The sequence below is a fragment of the Colletotrichum orchidophilum genome, assembly GCF_001831195.1.
Source record: "Colletotrichum orchidophilum strain IMI 309357 chromosome Unknown Scaffold_160.1, whole genome shotgun sequence".
Lineage (NCBI taxonomy): Eukaryota > Fungi > Ascomycota > Sordariomycetes > Glomerellales > Glomerellaceae > Colletotrichum > Colletotrichum orchidophilum.
In genome coordinates this window covers 38448-54863 of record NW_019173116.1, presented here as the reverse complement: position 1 = coordinate 54863, position 16416 = coordinate 38448, and the positions used below count along the sequence as shown (strand labels likewise).

At 53.6% G+C, this 16416-nt stretch overlaps 7 protein-coding genes across 7 annotated transcripts; 4 read left to right on the top strand and 3 right to left on the bottom strand.

The window, feature by feature from the left end:
• Nucleotides 1–370: 370 nt before the first annotated feature.
• CORC01_12645 (uncharacterized protein) lies at nucleotides 371–1884 on the bottom strand (the record flags this gene model as incomplete). The annotated part of the gene is made up of 2 exons (XM_022624264.1): nucleotides 371–1455; nucleotides 1512–1884. The coding sequence occupies 2 exons, from the start codon at nucleotides 1882–1884 to the stop codon at nucleotides 371–373; spliced, it is 1458 nt and encodes a 485-aa protein (XP_022469235.1).
• Nucleotides 1885–2901: 1017 nt separating this feature from the next.
• On the top strand, nucleotides 2902–3332 carry CORC01_12644 (uncharacterized protein; the record flags this gene model as incomplete). The annotated part of the gene is made up of 2 exons (XM_022624263.1): nucleotides 2902–2987; nucleotides 3059–3332. The coding sequence occupies 2 exons, from the start codon at nucleotides 2902–2904 to the stop codon at nucleotides 3330–3332; spliced, it is 360 nt and encodes a 119-aa protein (XP_022469234.1).
• An 872-nt stretch (nucleotides 3333–4204) lies between these two features.
• On the top strand, nucleotides 4205–4714 carry CORC01_12643 (uncharacterized protein; the record flags this gene model as incomplete). The annotated part of the gene is made up of 1 exon (XM_022624262.1): nucleotides 4205–4714. One exon carries the CDS (start codon nucleotides 4205–4207, stop codon nucleotides 4712–4714), a length of 510 nt encoding a protein of 169 aa, XP_022469233.1.
• A 226-nt stretch (nucleotides 4715–4940) lies between these two features.
• On the bottom strand, nucleotides 4941–6554 carry CORC01_12642 (amino acid permease; the record flags this gene model as incomplete). Its single annotated transcript, XM_022624261.1, has 2 exons — nucleotides 4941–6346; nucleotides 6413–6554. The coding sequence occupies 2 exons, from the start codon at nucleotides 6552–6554 to the stop codon at nucleotides 4941–4943; spliced, it is 1548 nt and encodes a 515-aa protein (XP_022469232.1).
• A 3146-nt stretch (nucleotides 6555–9700) lies between these two features.
• On the top strand, nucleotides 9701–10696 carry CORC01_12641 (2-Hydroxy-4-oxobutane-1; the record flags this gene model as incomplete). The annotated part of the gene is made up of 1 exon (XM_022624260.1): nucleotides 9701–10696. The coding sequence occupies one exon, from the start codon at nucleotides 9701–9703 to the stop codon at nucleotides 10694–10696; it is 996 nt and encodes a 331-aa protein (XP_022469231.1).
• A 534-nt stretch (nucleotides 10697–11230) lies between these two features.
• On the top strand, nucleotides 11231–14745 carry CORC01_12640 (uncharacterized protein; the record flags this gene model as incomplete). Its single annotated transcript, XM_022624259.1, has 3 exons — nucleotides 11231–11339; nucleotides 11407–12250; nucleotides 12558–14745. 3 exons carry the CDS (start codon nucleotides 11231–11233, stop codon nucleotides 14743–14745), a joined length of 3141 nt encoding a protein of 1046 aa, XP_022469230.1.
• A 463-nt stretch (nucleotides 14746–15208) lies between these two features.
• On the bottom strand, nucleotides 15209–16107 carry CORC01_12639 (uncharacterized protein; the record flags this gene model as incomplete). Its single annotated transcript, XM_022624258.1, has 3 exons — nucleotides 15209–15706; nucleotides 15900–15917; nucleotides 15982–16107. The coding sequence occupies 3 exons, from the start codon at nucleotides 16105–16107 to the stop codon at nucleotides 15209–15211; spliced, it is 642 nt and encodes a 213-aa protein (XP_022469229.1).
• Nucleotides 16108–16416: the final 309 nt, after the last annotated feature.

Here is a 16416-nt window from a genome sequence, read left to right as displayed (position 1 = left end):
ATGGCATCTCTCCTGCCATGCGTTGGTAATCTCAGGTGAATGGAACTGATGAAGAATCAGATAAACAAAGATGATCACGGAACCAAAGTGATGTTGTGATTAGATTCTGTCACATGATCATGAATAGATTTAAAGTAGGAAGATATGCTTGTTATAGCCTTGGATTGAAGGACTTGTCAGAGGCTCACCACAATCAAAACGACATGTTTTATGACAAATGGGCCCTCAGTTCCGTGAATATCACGCTGAATGAGCAGAATGAGAACGTGGTATCGAGCCGGTGTATTCGTTTCTCTCTAAGAGGACCTCCTCAACCACGTCACTAAATATCCATCGCACAGCGTACACCTATGTCGCATCGTGCCAGACCCTACGATCTCGACATACGTTGAGTGTTGGCCGTGGTTTCGGACATGTCTGTGCGAGCCGTCTCATCTGTAGCACTTTCGCTGAAAACCGAGTGCCCTGCCCAGATTCCCGTCGACATCGTTCCCGTGGAAGTGAGTGATGGCCCTGCCGTGGAATCCATGTTGATAGGTCGCCGGGGAGCTCCCAACCTTGTCTGAAGATCTCGTACGACTGTTTGTTCAAGGTGCTGGCTGATATGCCAAAGCAGAACCTTTTGCGTTTTTCGAACAGTGGACCGACATGGCGCGAGCATCCAGGTTGGATAAATCTTCTGGTGGCTAGCTGACACACCAATGGTGAGGGGATGACGGGATATAAACTCGTGGCAGAGATAGCACGCTTTCTTGCTGGTTCCCATGAATAACAGTCTGGGCGTGAGATCAGGGTTTTGGTCGTAGAAGCTAAGGAGCTGCATCTCGGCATGTGCAGTAAGTGTGGTGTTGCAAGCCCGTCGAAATTTGGCCTCGGGATCGCTCGTCAGCCAAGTTTTGCCCAAGTTCTCTCGTAGCTCCATCGGGTTGGCGTTCGTGATGGATCTAAGTACCGTCAGGAGGGGAAATTTGTCGTCTCCCACAGAGAAAGTTTCTTGCTCAGGCGCTTCAACAGCCTTCACGTGAATGCCAGTGAACACGCCTGGTTGTCTCACAGCCAACTTAAGCATCGCCTTCGTTGCAGTGAAATAGCGGCCAAGCTTATAGACGTGCTTGAGCCATGTGGGCAAGGATCCATCCTGCAGTTCAAATGCTTCTTCAAGCTGCTCCGAGTATACCCATCTGCTGCGAGAAGCCCATTTGACGTAGTGACTGAGCTGCCCCAACCCTGCGCTGTCATTCAAGGATACCAGCAATGGCAGGTCACGCACCCATTGCCTGAAGCTCGACGCAACAGAATCATCCGCTGGTGATGTTTCAATGTCAGCGGCAGCCTGTCTGATGTTGATGAGCGCTTCCGAACGGCGAATCTTCTCTATGATGGCCCGAATCTTGTCCTCGGTTAAGGCGACGATCTTGTTCAAAACTACAGGTTCCATTTCTTTCGGGCTTTTTTCTAGCACCCATGTCAGTTAATCTTTTGCGTTGAGGTTTTATTCCAACATTGCGTACCCTTTTCAGCAACCGCTGTCAGATCGTTTAGGATATCATGCAGCTGATCTTTCAGCATCTCGGATACCCCAAAATTCCGGGCAAGACGTAGGACAGTTCCGCTTGGGTGACCCTGCTCCAAGCACACCGCCGAGGCAGTCTCGCCGCCTACTCCAGAGGTTGAACAAATTAAGGCGAAAGAATCGAGAAACTTCTTCTGGGGCTGGTCATATCTCCAGGAATCGTCAAGTGGGTGTTTGTCGAGACCATAAGTCGTAGGCTCACCACGGACGGGGTCGATCAAATATAGTAATGTTGCAATCATCACGAAACGCTTGTGAGCCTTTCCTGGGATCTTTTCCGGCGAGTCACCACTATTTGCTGAGATGCTCATCACAGGGGCTGGGTTTTGCAGCGATTCCCGTCTGCAAACGAATTGAAGATATTGCGGCAAAGACGTAGTGTCCGAGATTGGGCGCAGTAGAAAAAAGCCCAAATCAAGCCCATATCTTGGAAGCGACAGAATCAGTCGAATTCTCGTTTTCAACTAACCGTTCAAACACAAGGGATCCTGTGAAAGGACCTTGGCCTGCGACTCCCACATATTCCCCAGAGTTCAGACCCTCCGGCCTTCACGCAGGAGGCCGGGCACCTACTTTGGTTAGTCGCACCCGATTATGCACGTGTACCCAAAGGAGTATCATCAATCTACTTCTTGCTGACTAAGTAGGAGACGTTATCAACATCCTGTGAGGCCAAAGTTGGTAGAAGCCTCAGTGTACCTTGGCGAATGTCTTAGATTGCGCAATCATTGGTTGAATGTTCAGTTACCCATTGAATGCCAGCCAGCCCTCATCGCTTCCAGCCTAGAAAAGTCGGTGAAAGAATGCCACATGCCCATTCAAGTTTAAAAACCTCACAACATCCCTTGGATATAGTAATCTAAGGCCGTTCTCCGCAAGCTCGACCCGTCGTGGCTCTACTCCCAAGCATGGCCCAAAGTCCGGCTGGAGCCTTCCGGTACGGGGCGGACGATCCTTTTCTCTCAGAGGCGAACGGCACTCCTGCATGTGCCCTCGATGACCCGAATATTAGCTGCTTCTCTCCAGACCAGATCACGATACGCCAATCAGAACCAGTCAATTATTCCCCCACAGAAGATGACCCAACTACCGACTTCTCTTACTACTTTTCTACGGTTCATCTAGGCCAGTCCGAGCCCGAATCACCCTCCCAATGTTCTTAGAATGTTGGAGAGTCGCCGCTGCTTCACGTAGAGACAATAGTCGATGGTGAGGACGCAGAGGCAATGGTGATAGAGGGCACGGAGATTCTAGGTGCGACTAGTAGAGGAGAGACTGTGGACCTCGTTGCGGAGATTCTGCGACCTAACGCGAGTATTGCTCCCACTATGGGGTCTGCTTCGTTCAGAAGTGCTTCACGCCATTGCCATTGGAAAGATTGTCAATTCAGTACTTCCAACAGCGAGACCTATGAGTAAGTCAAATCTTACGGGGCTTTTCCTTTCCGTATCCCATTATGATAGACGCCACACTCATATCTTGCAGGGAGCACATGCTGTTGCACAGGCGATGTCCAAAAGATGGATGCCTTTCAGAATTCAAAGAGGAGAAAGACATCCAAAGGCATGTGTGGAAAACTCATAGGAGATGGGCGTTTTCAACGAAATATCCTTCTATAAGAGGCGTTTGTGGTATTTGCGGCAAAATCTATGAACGAAAAGACTATGTGCGCCGCCATATGAGGGAAAAGCACCAAGACCAGAACAACAAGGTTAGACAACAAAGACCGCGCAGAAACAGACTCCTTTGGAAGCAATAGTTCTTTGGCTTGAGATTGGATGGTCGCAGCATTGTCAACTGAATTTACACTTTTTTTTCGCATACAACAGTATAGGTAGCCTCCCGTGGACCCGCTGCTTCTTGTAACTTGAAGCTTGATTTCGCGTTGAGAGGGAAAGCAAACATACCGGACAGATTGCTTCAAAGTTTTGGCGCCCGCCTGGATGAAGGCGATATTGCCACAATTTCACGAAAAAGCCCGCGGATTAGCTTTCTGTTTTACACCAGAGGGGCAGATTGCAGCCATCACTGCAAGAAGTGAATCCTGAAGTCCTACACCAATATTCCGCGAATACTGGCAGCTCATCTTGGTCAGATGTATTTCAGAGAAACATGCACTGATGTCCGGAGCGAGCTGCTGGCCGTAATCGATTTCTTGCTGCATGTGCTCTTGGTGTACGTACCTTAGGCACTTGCAGGTTAAAAAAGTTCTGGAATGCCAAGACTGGCACCAGTGAGGTAGGGGCATTAGGTAATGCACCACCTACCCACGTGCTGCGTTAGCGTGTGCTTAGGTCAGGTCAGGTCAGTGGTACGTTAGGTAAGGTAGGTGCTCTGTTCGTCCCCGCAAGCGCCCACCCGCGTCCCATGTCCCGCGTTGCGTGCAGGACCGGATCACCGGATGTAGCTCCTGCCTCCCGGTGTCAAAGTCAAATTCGAGCTTGGGCGACCTTCCATCCTGGCCATCCTGGCCATCCTGGCCACCCTCTACCCGCTCTGCCGCTCTCTGCCTTTACCTTGACCTCCCAAGTGCCTCCTCTTCCAAAGTACCCGTCCAAGACGTCGCGTCAACACCATCATCACCGGCAAGACTCGCATCAAGGCACAGGCAACGCCAAATACCTCTCGACAATGTCTTCCCAATCCCACCCGCTTCGCAACATCCAGACGTCGACCGTCTTTGTCAACACAACCCTCGCTGGCCTGAACCTGGGCCTCTCCGTCTTTGTCATACCCCGCCTCCTCGAGTCGCCGACTCCCCTCATGCTACGACAATGGTCCAATATGTACAAGCGGACCAGTCGGTTCTTCCCGCTATCGATCCTCTTCTGCGCATTGAGCTACTGGTACATGGCATACGCTGTGCGCCACCTGCCCAGTAAATCGAGGCTACTGGCCGCTGCCGGTGGCCTTTGCTTCACCATAGTTCCCTGGACTGGGTTCTTCATCCTCAGCATCAACAAGAAGCTGTTCCGAAAAGCCGAGGAAACAAAAGATATGGGCATAATGGCTATTGGTCTCACGCAGGAAGAAGAGGAGGGTGCCAAATATTTGGTTGATCAATGGGGCTTATACAATCTCGGAAGGAGCATTGCCCTCGGTCTTAGTAGTGCCGTTGGCCTTTACAGCATCGTTTCCTGACCCGGCTTCGCTCCTTTAGAATTGATTGACTGTCCAAGTAGACTTCTCTCGCTTGTTGAGCTACCGCCTCGCATCGGAGGCATTCCTCGACTGCTTGTAATCATGATTCACCGTGCTGCACTTGTTGAACTCATGGGTATCATCATTACAACTATTCTACTAATGTTACATCAGACTGCTCTTGGACCCCCATCCATTACTCATTCAAATTCCCCACCCATCATGATCATGATTGCGATCGCAGAGTGCCACTCGTCACATCAGCCTCAATGGCCTTGAGGGGCATGGTGCGGTTGAAAATCTTGTGGCCGACCAGGAGGACGATGAACAGGAGGACACTGACGTACGCAGTGAAGAAGTCACTGGTGCTCCACTCGATGAAGACGGCGAAACCGTTGGTCAAGATGATGAGGACGTTGAAAAACAAGCCGTACCAAGAGAGGTATGGCTGCAGGGGCGCTGTATACGGCAGGCTGCTACGCGGGATGTTCTGGGCCTTGAGAGCAGCCATGAAGCGGAGATGGCAGATGTTGATGCACGACCAGCTGATGAAGCCAGCGACGGCAGTGACGTTCAGGAGCCAGTTGAAGACAACACCACCGTCGGACGACAGGTTCATGTACGCGAGCAAACCGACGGCGGACGTGGTGGCAACAGCCATGTAGGGAGTTCCGAACTTGTTGGTATAGGTCATGAACTGAGGAGCGCATCTCTCGTTGGCGAGCGAAACGAGAATGCGGGAGCCAGAGTAAACGTTCGAGTTGGCAGCGGAGAGAACGGCAGTCAGAAGCACGGCGTTGATGATGTCGGGGAGAACCTTGACACCAGCCAAGTTCGCAGCAATGACCAGGGGAGACGCGGACGCATCCTGGGAGTCGAGCAGGAGCGATGGGTCGTTGTACGGCACAATGATGCCGACGAAGAAGATGGTCGCCACAAACAAGCTGAAGATACCCCAGAAGGTCCAGCGGACGGCGCTGGGCACACTCTTCTCGGGGTCCTTTGTCTCACCAGCACCGATGCCAACCAACTCGGAACCTTGGAAACTGAAGCCAGCGGTGATCAAGACGGACCAGAAGCCAATGAACTTGCCAACGGAACCCTCAACGATGTACTCATTGAACGCGCCCGGGTCAACCCAGTACTTGAAGCCAAGGTAGCCCTGCTGGCCAACGCCGGCATTGATGCAAATGGCAAAGATGATGAAGCCGACAATGGTAACGACCTTGATACTGGCGAACCACATCTCGACCTCACCAAAGATGCGGATAGGCATGAAGTTGAGAGCCGTGAAGACGACCCAGAAGACGCTGATGAAGATGGCGATGCTCAAGCTGTCGTTCCAGTATTGGATAATGACACCGGCAGCGGTCAACTCGAGAGCAAAGGTGATGGACCAGCTGAACCAGTACATCCAGCCCATGGCGAAGCCGAGAGTGGGGTCGATGAATCGGGAGGCATACGAGGTGAAGGCACCGGGGACAGGAATGTAGGTGGCCATCTCGCACAGGGCCGTCATGACGGAGTAGACGATGGAGCCGATGAAGATGAAGGCGATCAGGCAACCGACGGGGCCGGAGGTCGCGATGGCCTTGCCGCTACCGAGGAAGAGACCAGTACCAATGGTACCGCCTGCGACGATGTGTCAGAACAATGGCAACCCCTTGCACGGAGCGAGATTATATCAAAGTGACATACCAATGGCAATGAACTGCAGATGACGACTGTTCAGGTCTCGCTGAAGACCCGTCTCGCCATTCTCCAAGTCGGTCTTGGAAGCATTGGTGGGAGTGACCTCACCCTCAGTCGTGTGAGGCGTCTTTTCCTTGGAGCCGAACATGGCGGTGATGTCGTGGTCTGGCTGGGTAGTTCGAATTCAGCACGGGGAACGTTCGTTCACGGACTAGAGTGACAAGTCTCGTTGACCGCGGCCAGAAGCAATGAGCACACTCGAGAGGATCGCGGGGGGTGGAGGGGGATACGAAGGAAGCCTGTTGATTCGCTTCTCCAGAAATAATCACCGGACGCTTGAGCAAACGAAAACCTGGGGGGAGACGACAGGAGAGGTTCCGCCCCCCGAACAGCAAGCTCATGGCATGATTAAATACAATACGGGCCTTCTCTTACTCAACAGGTTCCACTCCGCGTCGACTCATCGCGACAGGTATCGGTGGCCATGGTTGAAAAATCTCGAGCAGTGGACCGCGCTGGCGGCTGGACATACTCGCAGACACACAGCACACAGTCACACACACGCAAAGCTCGAGACCCTCTCCTTGGCCTCGCTTGTTGCGGGTTGGCCGATGGAGACGCGATGGTCTCACGCTCCATCACGCCCTGGCAGTGTAGTGCGATTTTCGGGAGTCGGCCGGCCACGGGTAACAACGGCGTTGTCCAGGGGGGGTCGCCTGTCGACCATGAGCGATGTTGGGAAATGGAGCGTGGAGATCCGTGGCAGCAAGCAAGCAAGCAAGGCAATGACATGCCATTCCGCTGCACGGCAAAGTCGACGCCCTCGCCGCCGCCTGCAGTTCGTCCGATCGGCCGGCATAAGCGTGCCTATTCCCATGCGCTGGTGCGGGACAAGCCAGGCCATTCGCCAAAGGGAGCGCGGTGCCTCGAGTCTAGAGTCTCGCGTCTCCCACGCCGCCGCCGTCGCGCCACCACCCGATTCGCACCGAGCTTGGACCGAGTCTCTCTCTTGGAGTTTTGATTTTTCCCCTTTGAAAATCTCCGATTTTTAATTTTTCTCTCCGCATGGCCAATCATGTCGGTCCAATTCCTGCAGAGTCACGGCGGCACCCGCAAGCTCTGCCCAGCCGCTGGTCGGGTAGAATTTTTCTCGAACATATTTCTCACCACCATTGTCCATTTTCAGCTAGGGATAGCAAGCTTCTTCTTACCCTACCCGAACCTGTTGGAGAGCTTGTCGGTCTTTTGCCAAGTTTGTCTCGACTCTGCACAGTCTGATTCTCTCCAACTCGGGGGCCAGCTCGGACATCTCCCCCTAAACGATCGGTGCACCCCGGCCGGTGATACGTTACAGCGCCGCGGTCTCTCGCAGCCAACCGTTGTCATTGTTGTTGTCGTCGCCACCAAGACGAGGTACCGTTTATCCTGCAATTGTCAGCCCTACGACGTCCAATACGCCCACCGCGCCTTGGAGTGAGTCCGAGTGACTGCACGGCAAGCCTAAGCCGAGCTGCCAATGATGAGTCTCACTCTCAGTCCCAGGATATCATGCTCATGCCTTGGTCTGATAAACGGGGCGTTCCCGCCCAGCTCCAAATCTGGTCATGGACCGCGTGCGGCCTTCTAGCGACTAGCGAGATATTTTGCCCCAAGCTCCAGAGTCCCGTCCCCATCCCCCCAAGCTCGAAAATTTCTTCTTCCTAGTTTTCATTACGTCTTTTTGTGGAACAATTTGCAGAAATTTTCTCATGATCGGAGCGGGCCGTCGAGACAACTCGAGATTTGATGCACAATGCTCAGCGATAATGCGTTTTCTTGTGTCAATTCAGTGAGCAAAGTATCCGTAAATGTCACATTGTTGGGGAACCCCCCCCCCAGCCCATGCATGCATGCCATCCGGGACGTGGTGCCGGCTTTCCGTTTGATGCTCGGGGGATGAGAGGAGGGCCGCCGACAGCAGCCCCGGTTCCGCGTCGGCTTACGACCTTTTTAATTTAACGGCGCTCGCTTCTCGTTCTGTGTGCTGTGAGTGTGCAGCATGCCGCTCGAGGCGGCTCGACCAGTCCTGCATCCGAGTGTTTATTCCGCCCGCCCGGCATCGGGTGCGACAGCCGGATCCGATCCCGAGTTGGGTTTTCCGACGGGATTAGTCTACGCATTGTCCCCCGCATTAGTCTAAGCCTGTCGGTGGTGGTGTTTCGCTTCTTTGGTGATCGGGCGCCATGGAATATCATCGTTTATTGGCTGATTCAAGCACCGAGACCCCTTCTGGTGTGTGGTTTTGATTAGGATGGACTACCAGATCGCCTTTGGGGGGGTTAAAAATGCAGTGAATTCGCAATCACTGCATTACGGTCTCTATTCTCTATCGTTACGGCATCACTGCATTTTTAACCCCCCCAAAGGCGGTCTGCAGCTGACCTAACGTACCCACCCCGTGCTGACTTAACGTATAGGTAGCTTAGCTTTAGACCGTTAATTAGTCGGTTACCTTTACAAAATATGCTATCGGAAAGCTATTTATTATTGGCTTATTAACCCGTTAATATCTTCCGCGCCTTTCCTTTGCGCACCGGCTGGAGAGCATCGTCAAATTTGGTGGGAGCGGAATTGACATTTGAGGCTAATTTTTCTTGAACATGAAGGAGTAAGAGGTACGGATTGCCGAGAGTTGCACCCCTTCAAGGAAATACGTGTCCTACTAGTCCACTGTGCAACACTCAATCGCCCTACTCTTGCATATCACGCCTTTCGGGGTAGTTACGTGTAAAGTTGCAGTGAAAAGCTCCAAGCCGATGTGAGGGTGGGCTGGGTAATGCTCCGCCCGCGTCAAGACCTTGGCGCCAGCGCCGCTGTAGACATTTATCTCCCTTGGAACGGTTAAGATCACAGTGCATGCATCCAATGGTCAAAGTTGCAGTGCCGTGAAGAGTAGCTGTCGGTGGAAAAGACGTGCCCTTGGGGTGGGTTAAAAATGCTGTGAAGGGTTAGTATATGCGGTCCAGTATATGCAGTCCAGTATACTCCGTATGCGGTCTTTGATGGCCACCGCAGTAACATTTCCGGAATGGGCTGAGTAAGTTACGAAAACCGAGCGCTTGGGTGCGTTTTGGCGTTTCTCCTACCCCCCAAAGACGTCACTGATCTCAAACAATGTCGAGGAACGGGTGGCCCGGCAATGGCAGCAGACTTCATCGTACTAAGTAACTACTCACTGCACATCTTGAATAGGTGCAGTCGAAGAAGCATTATGAAAACACGTGCATCTGTCGTAAGCATCAAGCAATAGACACCATGACAAACCTCATTGCACTCGAAGAGCACTACGTGTCTCCCCTTCTCGACGCCAAGAAGCGCGGGGCCCCCAGCCCCGACACATTCAGGCCCGTCATAGTGGAAAAGCTGGGGGATATTGGTCCGGCGCGGTTGCGGGACATGGCCGACAACTCCATAGCCATGACGGTTCTGTCCCACTCACCAGTCCACCCCGATCCCGAAACCTGTAAGGCCATCAATGATGACCTCTACTCCAAGATCATCCACCACCCGGCCGAGTATGCCGCATTTGCAGTCTTGCCGATGCATGCTCCCGCCGCGGCCGCCGCTGAACTGCGCCGCTGTGTCTGGGATCTAGGCTTCGTCGGCACGCTGACGGGAAATCACCTCGACGACGGCAGCTTCTTCGATACACCCGACTTCTACCCTCTCTGGCAGGCCGCGCAAGATCTGGATGTACCCATATACCTCCATCCGACTTTCCCACCCGAGCAGGAATCCAACGTCAACTTCCACGGACCCTATGACGCCGAGATTGCAACGGCGCTGGGGAGCTGGGGGTGGGGCTGGCACTCCCGAACGGGTCTCCACTTTCTCCGCCTCTTCGCCGCCGGCGTCTTTGACAGGTTTCCCCGGCTCAACATCATCCTCGGGCACATGGGAGAAATGCTGCCCTTCATGCTCGACCGAATCATGGGAGCCTCTGCGAGATGGCCTGCGCCCGAGGGCGGGGAGCGGAAGCGCGGGCTGAGGCGGGTGTGGGATGAGAATGTGTGGATCACGACGAGCGGGATGTTTTCGCTGGCGCCGATGGCGTGTCTGCTGCGGGAGACCAAGGTCGAGAGGATCATGTTTAGCGTGGATTATCCGTTTGCTAGGAACGGGGCTGGCAAAGAGTTTATGGACAAGTTGAAGGCGAGCGGGCTTGTGAGTGAGGATGAGTGGGAGGGGATTGCGTGGAGGAATGCGAGGGGGCTTCTGAGACTGAAGTTTGAGCCAAAGAAGTCAGTGTAGCGAGACCGATGTACAAGTTTGATATAGATACCCTGTTTGGTATCCTTTTTGGGACATTGAAAATTAGTGCTTCTTTCAGGATTCATGAGCAAGTTGAAGGCGTATGATTTTGCCAGCCCAAGAATGAGTACAGAGGCCAATCCTCATTGCTTACGAGGCACATCGCCCTATAATGAGCAAGATGTCCCACGGTACCTCGATATCTCATAATAAGCAACCATAGTTCTAGCCTGAACCTCAAAAATGAGTTAATCGATGTTGATGGGCCACGAATGGCTGAAGATGGCATCCGAGGCGATTAATTGTGTTAGTTGGGAGTCTCGATAACAGTTGCCGAGCTAGGTATCCTGCACCGATCGGCGATAGATGCAGGGGGTTGCGGTTCGCAACTCTCCTCTTGCATCATCACCGAACTCACGTCTCCGACAGCTCATCATCTACAACTGGTATTGATTAGCGCGATAGGATTCAGCGCAATTCAGTCCCTTGTCCATATCATTGTACAATCGCATGTGAACTGGCGCTGTCCTCACCATGACGCTCTCCCTGCCAAAGATTGGGATCCTCTCCATCGGAGATATGGGAATGGGCATCGCCAAGTTGCTCGTCTCGAGAGGCTTCTCGGTTGCCACAAACGGCCAAGGTAGGAGGTCAGAAGGAATCTCATCTTGCTCCTGCGAGAACTCTTTGCTTATGTGACCACAGCCCAGCGACAATCGCCAGAGCCCGCAGTGCCAATGTAGAGGTCCTCAGCTCCGACGCTCACCTCGTTGAATCGCGGCCGTTCATCCTCTCGGTCGCACCACCGAGGGATGCGCTCAGCATCGCCCGGCGCATCATCGACGCGACAGCAGCGATAAACCTAGAGAAGCCGCTCTACTTTGCAGACCTCAATGCCGTTTCCCCCGCTACCTGCAAGCAAATGAGCCACATGTTTGAAGAGGCCAACAGTCCCGTCCGCTTCGTCGATGGCTGCATCATCGGCGGACCGCCGAAGCGCAGGTCCAACAGCGGCAGCACCCCGTCAGCTGCGGATGCATGGTACGTTCCCAGCATGCCGGCATCCGGACAATATCCCCTCAGCGAGGCGTGCCCCGAACTCGCCGAGGCGTTGAACATGCGCCACATCTCCTCCGAGGTCGGCGCCGCCAGCGGGTTGAAGATGTGCTTCGCGACAACGACCAAGGGCTTCATGGGCTTAGCTATCCAGGCCTTCACCACGGCGTCCACGCTCGGCGTCGTCGACGAGCTGCGCAGGGAGATGAGCGAGGCCGCGCCGGACTTGCTGGACTTTGCCGAGAAGTCGGTGCCCCTCGTGCCGCCCAAGTCGTACCGGTGGGTGCGGGAGATGGAGGAGATCTCCGATACGCACCGAGCCGAGGGCGGCTTCGAGAGCGAGAATGATGTCTTCCTCGGCATGGCGGAGCTGTATCAAGCCATGGCGGATGATCCCGTCTTGGGCGCGGAGAAGGTTGGGGAGAGGAAACGGGGGACGACGATCGACGATCTGGCTGTGGCGTTGGGGGACGGCTTGGCTAGCAAGAAGGAGAACAGGTCTGGCTGAAGATTAGTGTGGAGATGATGGACGATCACTCCAAGCCAAACTCCGCGAGAGACATGACTGATGCTGTTTGTGCGTCTCATCATGGTTCTACGGACCGCTGGTTTCGGTCTCACGAGTTGATTACCCCGCGATGCAGACACGGCGCTAAATCGGCAGGTCTCAGTCGCCGACTACTTGAAATACTCATCAGCGTCAGTGTTCGCACTTTTGAATACTTTCATCTTTTCAACCATCCCAACTGATGTCATCGTTTGCGACCAACCCTTATTAAGAGTCCACTTGCTGGTGAGGTTACAGGCATCACTTACTCGCGATGAGAATCGACCTAGGAGACAAAGCGAGCAATGGATTCGCAGCCAGACAGGGCTCATCCTCACGAGCGTGGGATCGCGACGTCAAGCTCCCGCCCGAAGACCCGAGCTTGCCTCTCTGCTCCCGACACCGCGTTATGGACCTCACACAATCCGATTTCGCGGCCAGGCCACAACAGCAAGCGCTGCCGCCCGATTGGCACTTTGGCACGCTGTCAGACGTTATCAAGCGAAGCAACTACTGCGGATTCTGCAGGATGATTGCCTCGTCCATATCTACGACTGCTTTCAAGGACGAGGTGGAGGTACTAGCTTGTTGGGTCCCGGATGTGACTTTTGAGGGAACGGAGAGTGAGAGCAAGACCACCATGAACACGCTAAGGTTACGAATTGCGCCAGAGATGGTGGGATGGGAGGACGCGTTTGCCCCGTTTGACATCGTTCCTCTTGCCAAGGAGACCGAGGGCGACATGTTCAAGGGCAGGCTGATTGACGAGAAATCTGTCGACGTCGAGCTTCTGAAGACATGGCTAAAGACTTGTAAAGAGAAGCACCACATTGTTTGCTGGCCTACGAGCGAGCAGACTGCCAGTCGGATTCAACCGTTCATAAGGCTTTTGGATCTCAAAGACAATTGCCTCGTCCAAAAGTCTGATCTCCCAGACTTTGTTGCCCTGAGCTACGTCTGGGGCCCGCGCGGTGTTGTAAACTATACACTCACAACCGACAATATCGCCGAACTCTCCACGCCCGGCGGGCTGAGTAAGAATGTGGAAAAGCTGCCTCGGACGATTCAAGACGCCATCAACCTAACGAGGCGTGTCGGACACCGGTACCTCTGGATCGACTCACTCTGCATCATCCAAAAAGGCAATCCAAACGATCAGGGCGTGCAGCTCAATCTGATGGACGATATATACCGCGGAGCTTCTTTTACAATCGTTTCCGCCAACGGCGAAGACGCGAATGCTCGGCTATCCGGGATCGAGGGAGTCGAGAGAACCAAGAAGCAGCACACCACCGAGTACTCCAAGGACCTCACCCTACTCTCTCTCGTTCCCGACTTTGAGGATGGCGTGGAGAAAATCTACTGGAACTCACGTGGCTGGACGTACCAGGAACGGCTACTCTCACGCAGGCTCATCACCTTTACCGACAACACGGTCTACTTCCAATGCGGCCAGATGACCTGCAGTGAAGACTTCAACATGCTCCGTGAGGACGTCACGCAGAGCGCCTCGCAGCAGAATATTGCCCTGTCCCGCGGGGAGGCGCCGCCAACTCTCACCCCGCGGAGTCAGTATCGTCTGGGCATCTCTCCCGAGTTCTACTATCGCATGGTCACCGAGTACACCTCACGAGAGATGAGCCACACAGACGACCGTGTCAATGGTTTCAAGGGTATCTTGAACGTCATTGAAAAGGTGCCCGAGTACAAAAACGTCTTCGCATGGGGCGCCTGGGCCAAAGATTTACTCGCCTTTTCTCTGTTGTGGCAGCCGCGACAGGAGCTCACCAGGGTTTCCAAGTACAAGTCTGACCCGCCAATCTTGATCTATCCCTCATGGTCGTGGGCGGGCTGGACGGGAGCCGTAAGGTTCGATGACCTTGCCGACTGGAACGGCCTGCCTGCTCTCGAGAGTCCGTTCGACCGGGTACGTCCAGCGGGCTGGGGCGTCTCGGTTGAGCTGAATAAGACTGGAAGACCGGAAGAGCACGACTTTCACCTGCGGCTCCGAACGAGAGTCGGGAAATTCAAGCTCATTCTCCACGACAGAAGCGGAGCCCTGAAGCCGCCGTCGTTACCGGATGTCAAGGAACCTCACCCCGTCCGCTTCGGTATCACGCACTCCGCTGTCCCGGAAGATGGAGGCGAGCAAGATTGGCTTGGTTCCATTCTGATGCCCAAGGGATACCGGCAGAAAGAGAAACTGGGAGCCACGTACGAGTTTGTTGTTCTTTCAGAAGCGTATGGTTTCTCAGGAGACGAGTTGTCGAGAAATGCCGGCCAAAAGCCTTGGGAGGCTGTCAACGTGATGTTGATCAACCGAAGAATCGTGTACGGCCAAGGTCCAAAGGCTTTTTCAGTTGTTCAACGGGCTGGTGTGGGCAGGATGTTCAAGTCGGCATGGGATGGGATATCCATGGAGATGGAGGATATGTTGGTCGAATGAGTCCCTCACTAGGCCGAAAATTGTGATTCCAAGTAATAGGCGACACATCCTATGACATCTATGCTGGAAATAGCAATCTCAAGACACAAAGTGACCAATCATAGCCGCCATTTCAAAGAATTCCAATACTTGAAAGAGTTTGACCCACACCAAGGAGATATTAAGTTGAGTGGAATTCAAAGTGAATTGAGATTTGTCAAGTATTTACACTGAACGTAACCTGAGAAAAGCTTTTCCGGTTGCCAAATTTCCCCCGACCCAGACGATGTTGAGAAAAAGCAACAAAATTGAGTGTAAAAGCCAATGCCCTCGCATCTTTGGCATAAAAGTGGTGTGTTCTCCTGACAAGATTCGGCGATGAATCTGCCGAGAGTTCGCACGTCCTCCGGTCCTTGGCGATATCAATGTTCGTAAAGATCTCGCCGCGGCATCGAGGGCGTCGAGGACCCTTCTTGCCGCCCACTTAATGACCGTGGCCGTAGCCACCTCCGTAGCCGCCTTCCTTTCCGCCGCCATAGCCGCCGCCCCCGTATCCGCCACCACCCTTTCCACCTCCGTATCCTCCGTATCCGCCACCACCACCCTTGCCGCCGTACCCTCCGTATCCACCGCCGTCGCCGCCGCCGCCCTTGTTGTTGAGGTCATCAACCCCTACTTCTTTGTTCTTGTCGTCACCGGGAAGGCCAGCTTCATCTCCTCGCTTGCTGAGGTCGTTCTCCTTCTGATCGCTCTCTGCCTCGTCGGGGTCCTGGGTATCGTGACCGCCTCTGCCGCCGCCGTGGCCGTGGCCGCCGTGGCTGCCGTGGTCGCCGCGGTCGCAGCCCTCGTCTCTACCGCCGCGCTTTCCGCGCTTACATTTGCTGTTATTCTGGTACTGGTCTTGGTTGTTCTCCTTATTGTCATCGCGTGATTCTCGTTGATTGTCTGGGTCATCGCGAGCAGCGATGGCTTCGCTCAAAGGCTGAGGGTTGCTATATCAGCTGTGGTCCCTTCTGAACGAAAGCCTGGATTGAGTCTTACCGGCATGTTATCTACATTGGGCTTATTTTTCCATCGCAAATTGTCAGTATGAGACCAAGAACAGACCCAGAAAGAAAAGAAGTAGTGAAGAAATGAGGAAATACGGAGTTTGTGCGTGTTTGTGAGTTACTTACGGCCGCCTCAGGGGCACGCTACCATAATGTCAGAATCTTTCTGAAAGGGGCATTTATGTATAGAAGGGCATGAAGGACTTACTTTAGCAATTTCAGCCGTCTCGAAGCCAGGCTCGGCGATGGGTTGGGCTACGGGTGCAGCAATAGCAGCGATGGCGTAGAAAGCCATGCCGATAGTGGCGGTTTGGCTGAACGATGGGATATGCATGATTGCAGAGTCAAGGGTTGATGGAGAAGATTGAAAAGCTAGTAATTGAATTGTTTCTTAAACCAGTGCAGAATAGGTGTGGATGAGATGAATAAGGGAAGCGGATGGTCAAGTGGGAAGTACGACTTCGTACTTATACTCGGAACTTTTGACATCTCTATCTATGTGAACTGTGGACAAAGATCAAAGTTCGTATTGCATTCATAGTCATTCGCGGCTGAGTAGGTCGCAGCTGAACCCAATATCGGAGTCATTTACAACCCGTGGGATGCTAGCACGGTAACGCGAAGTGTGGTGATAGTCCAGTCA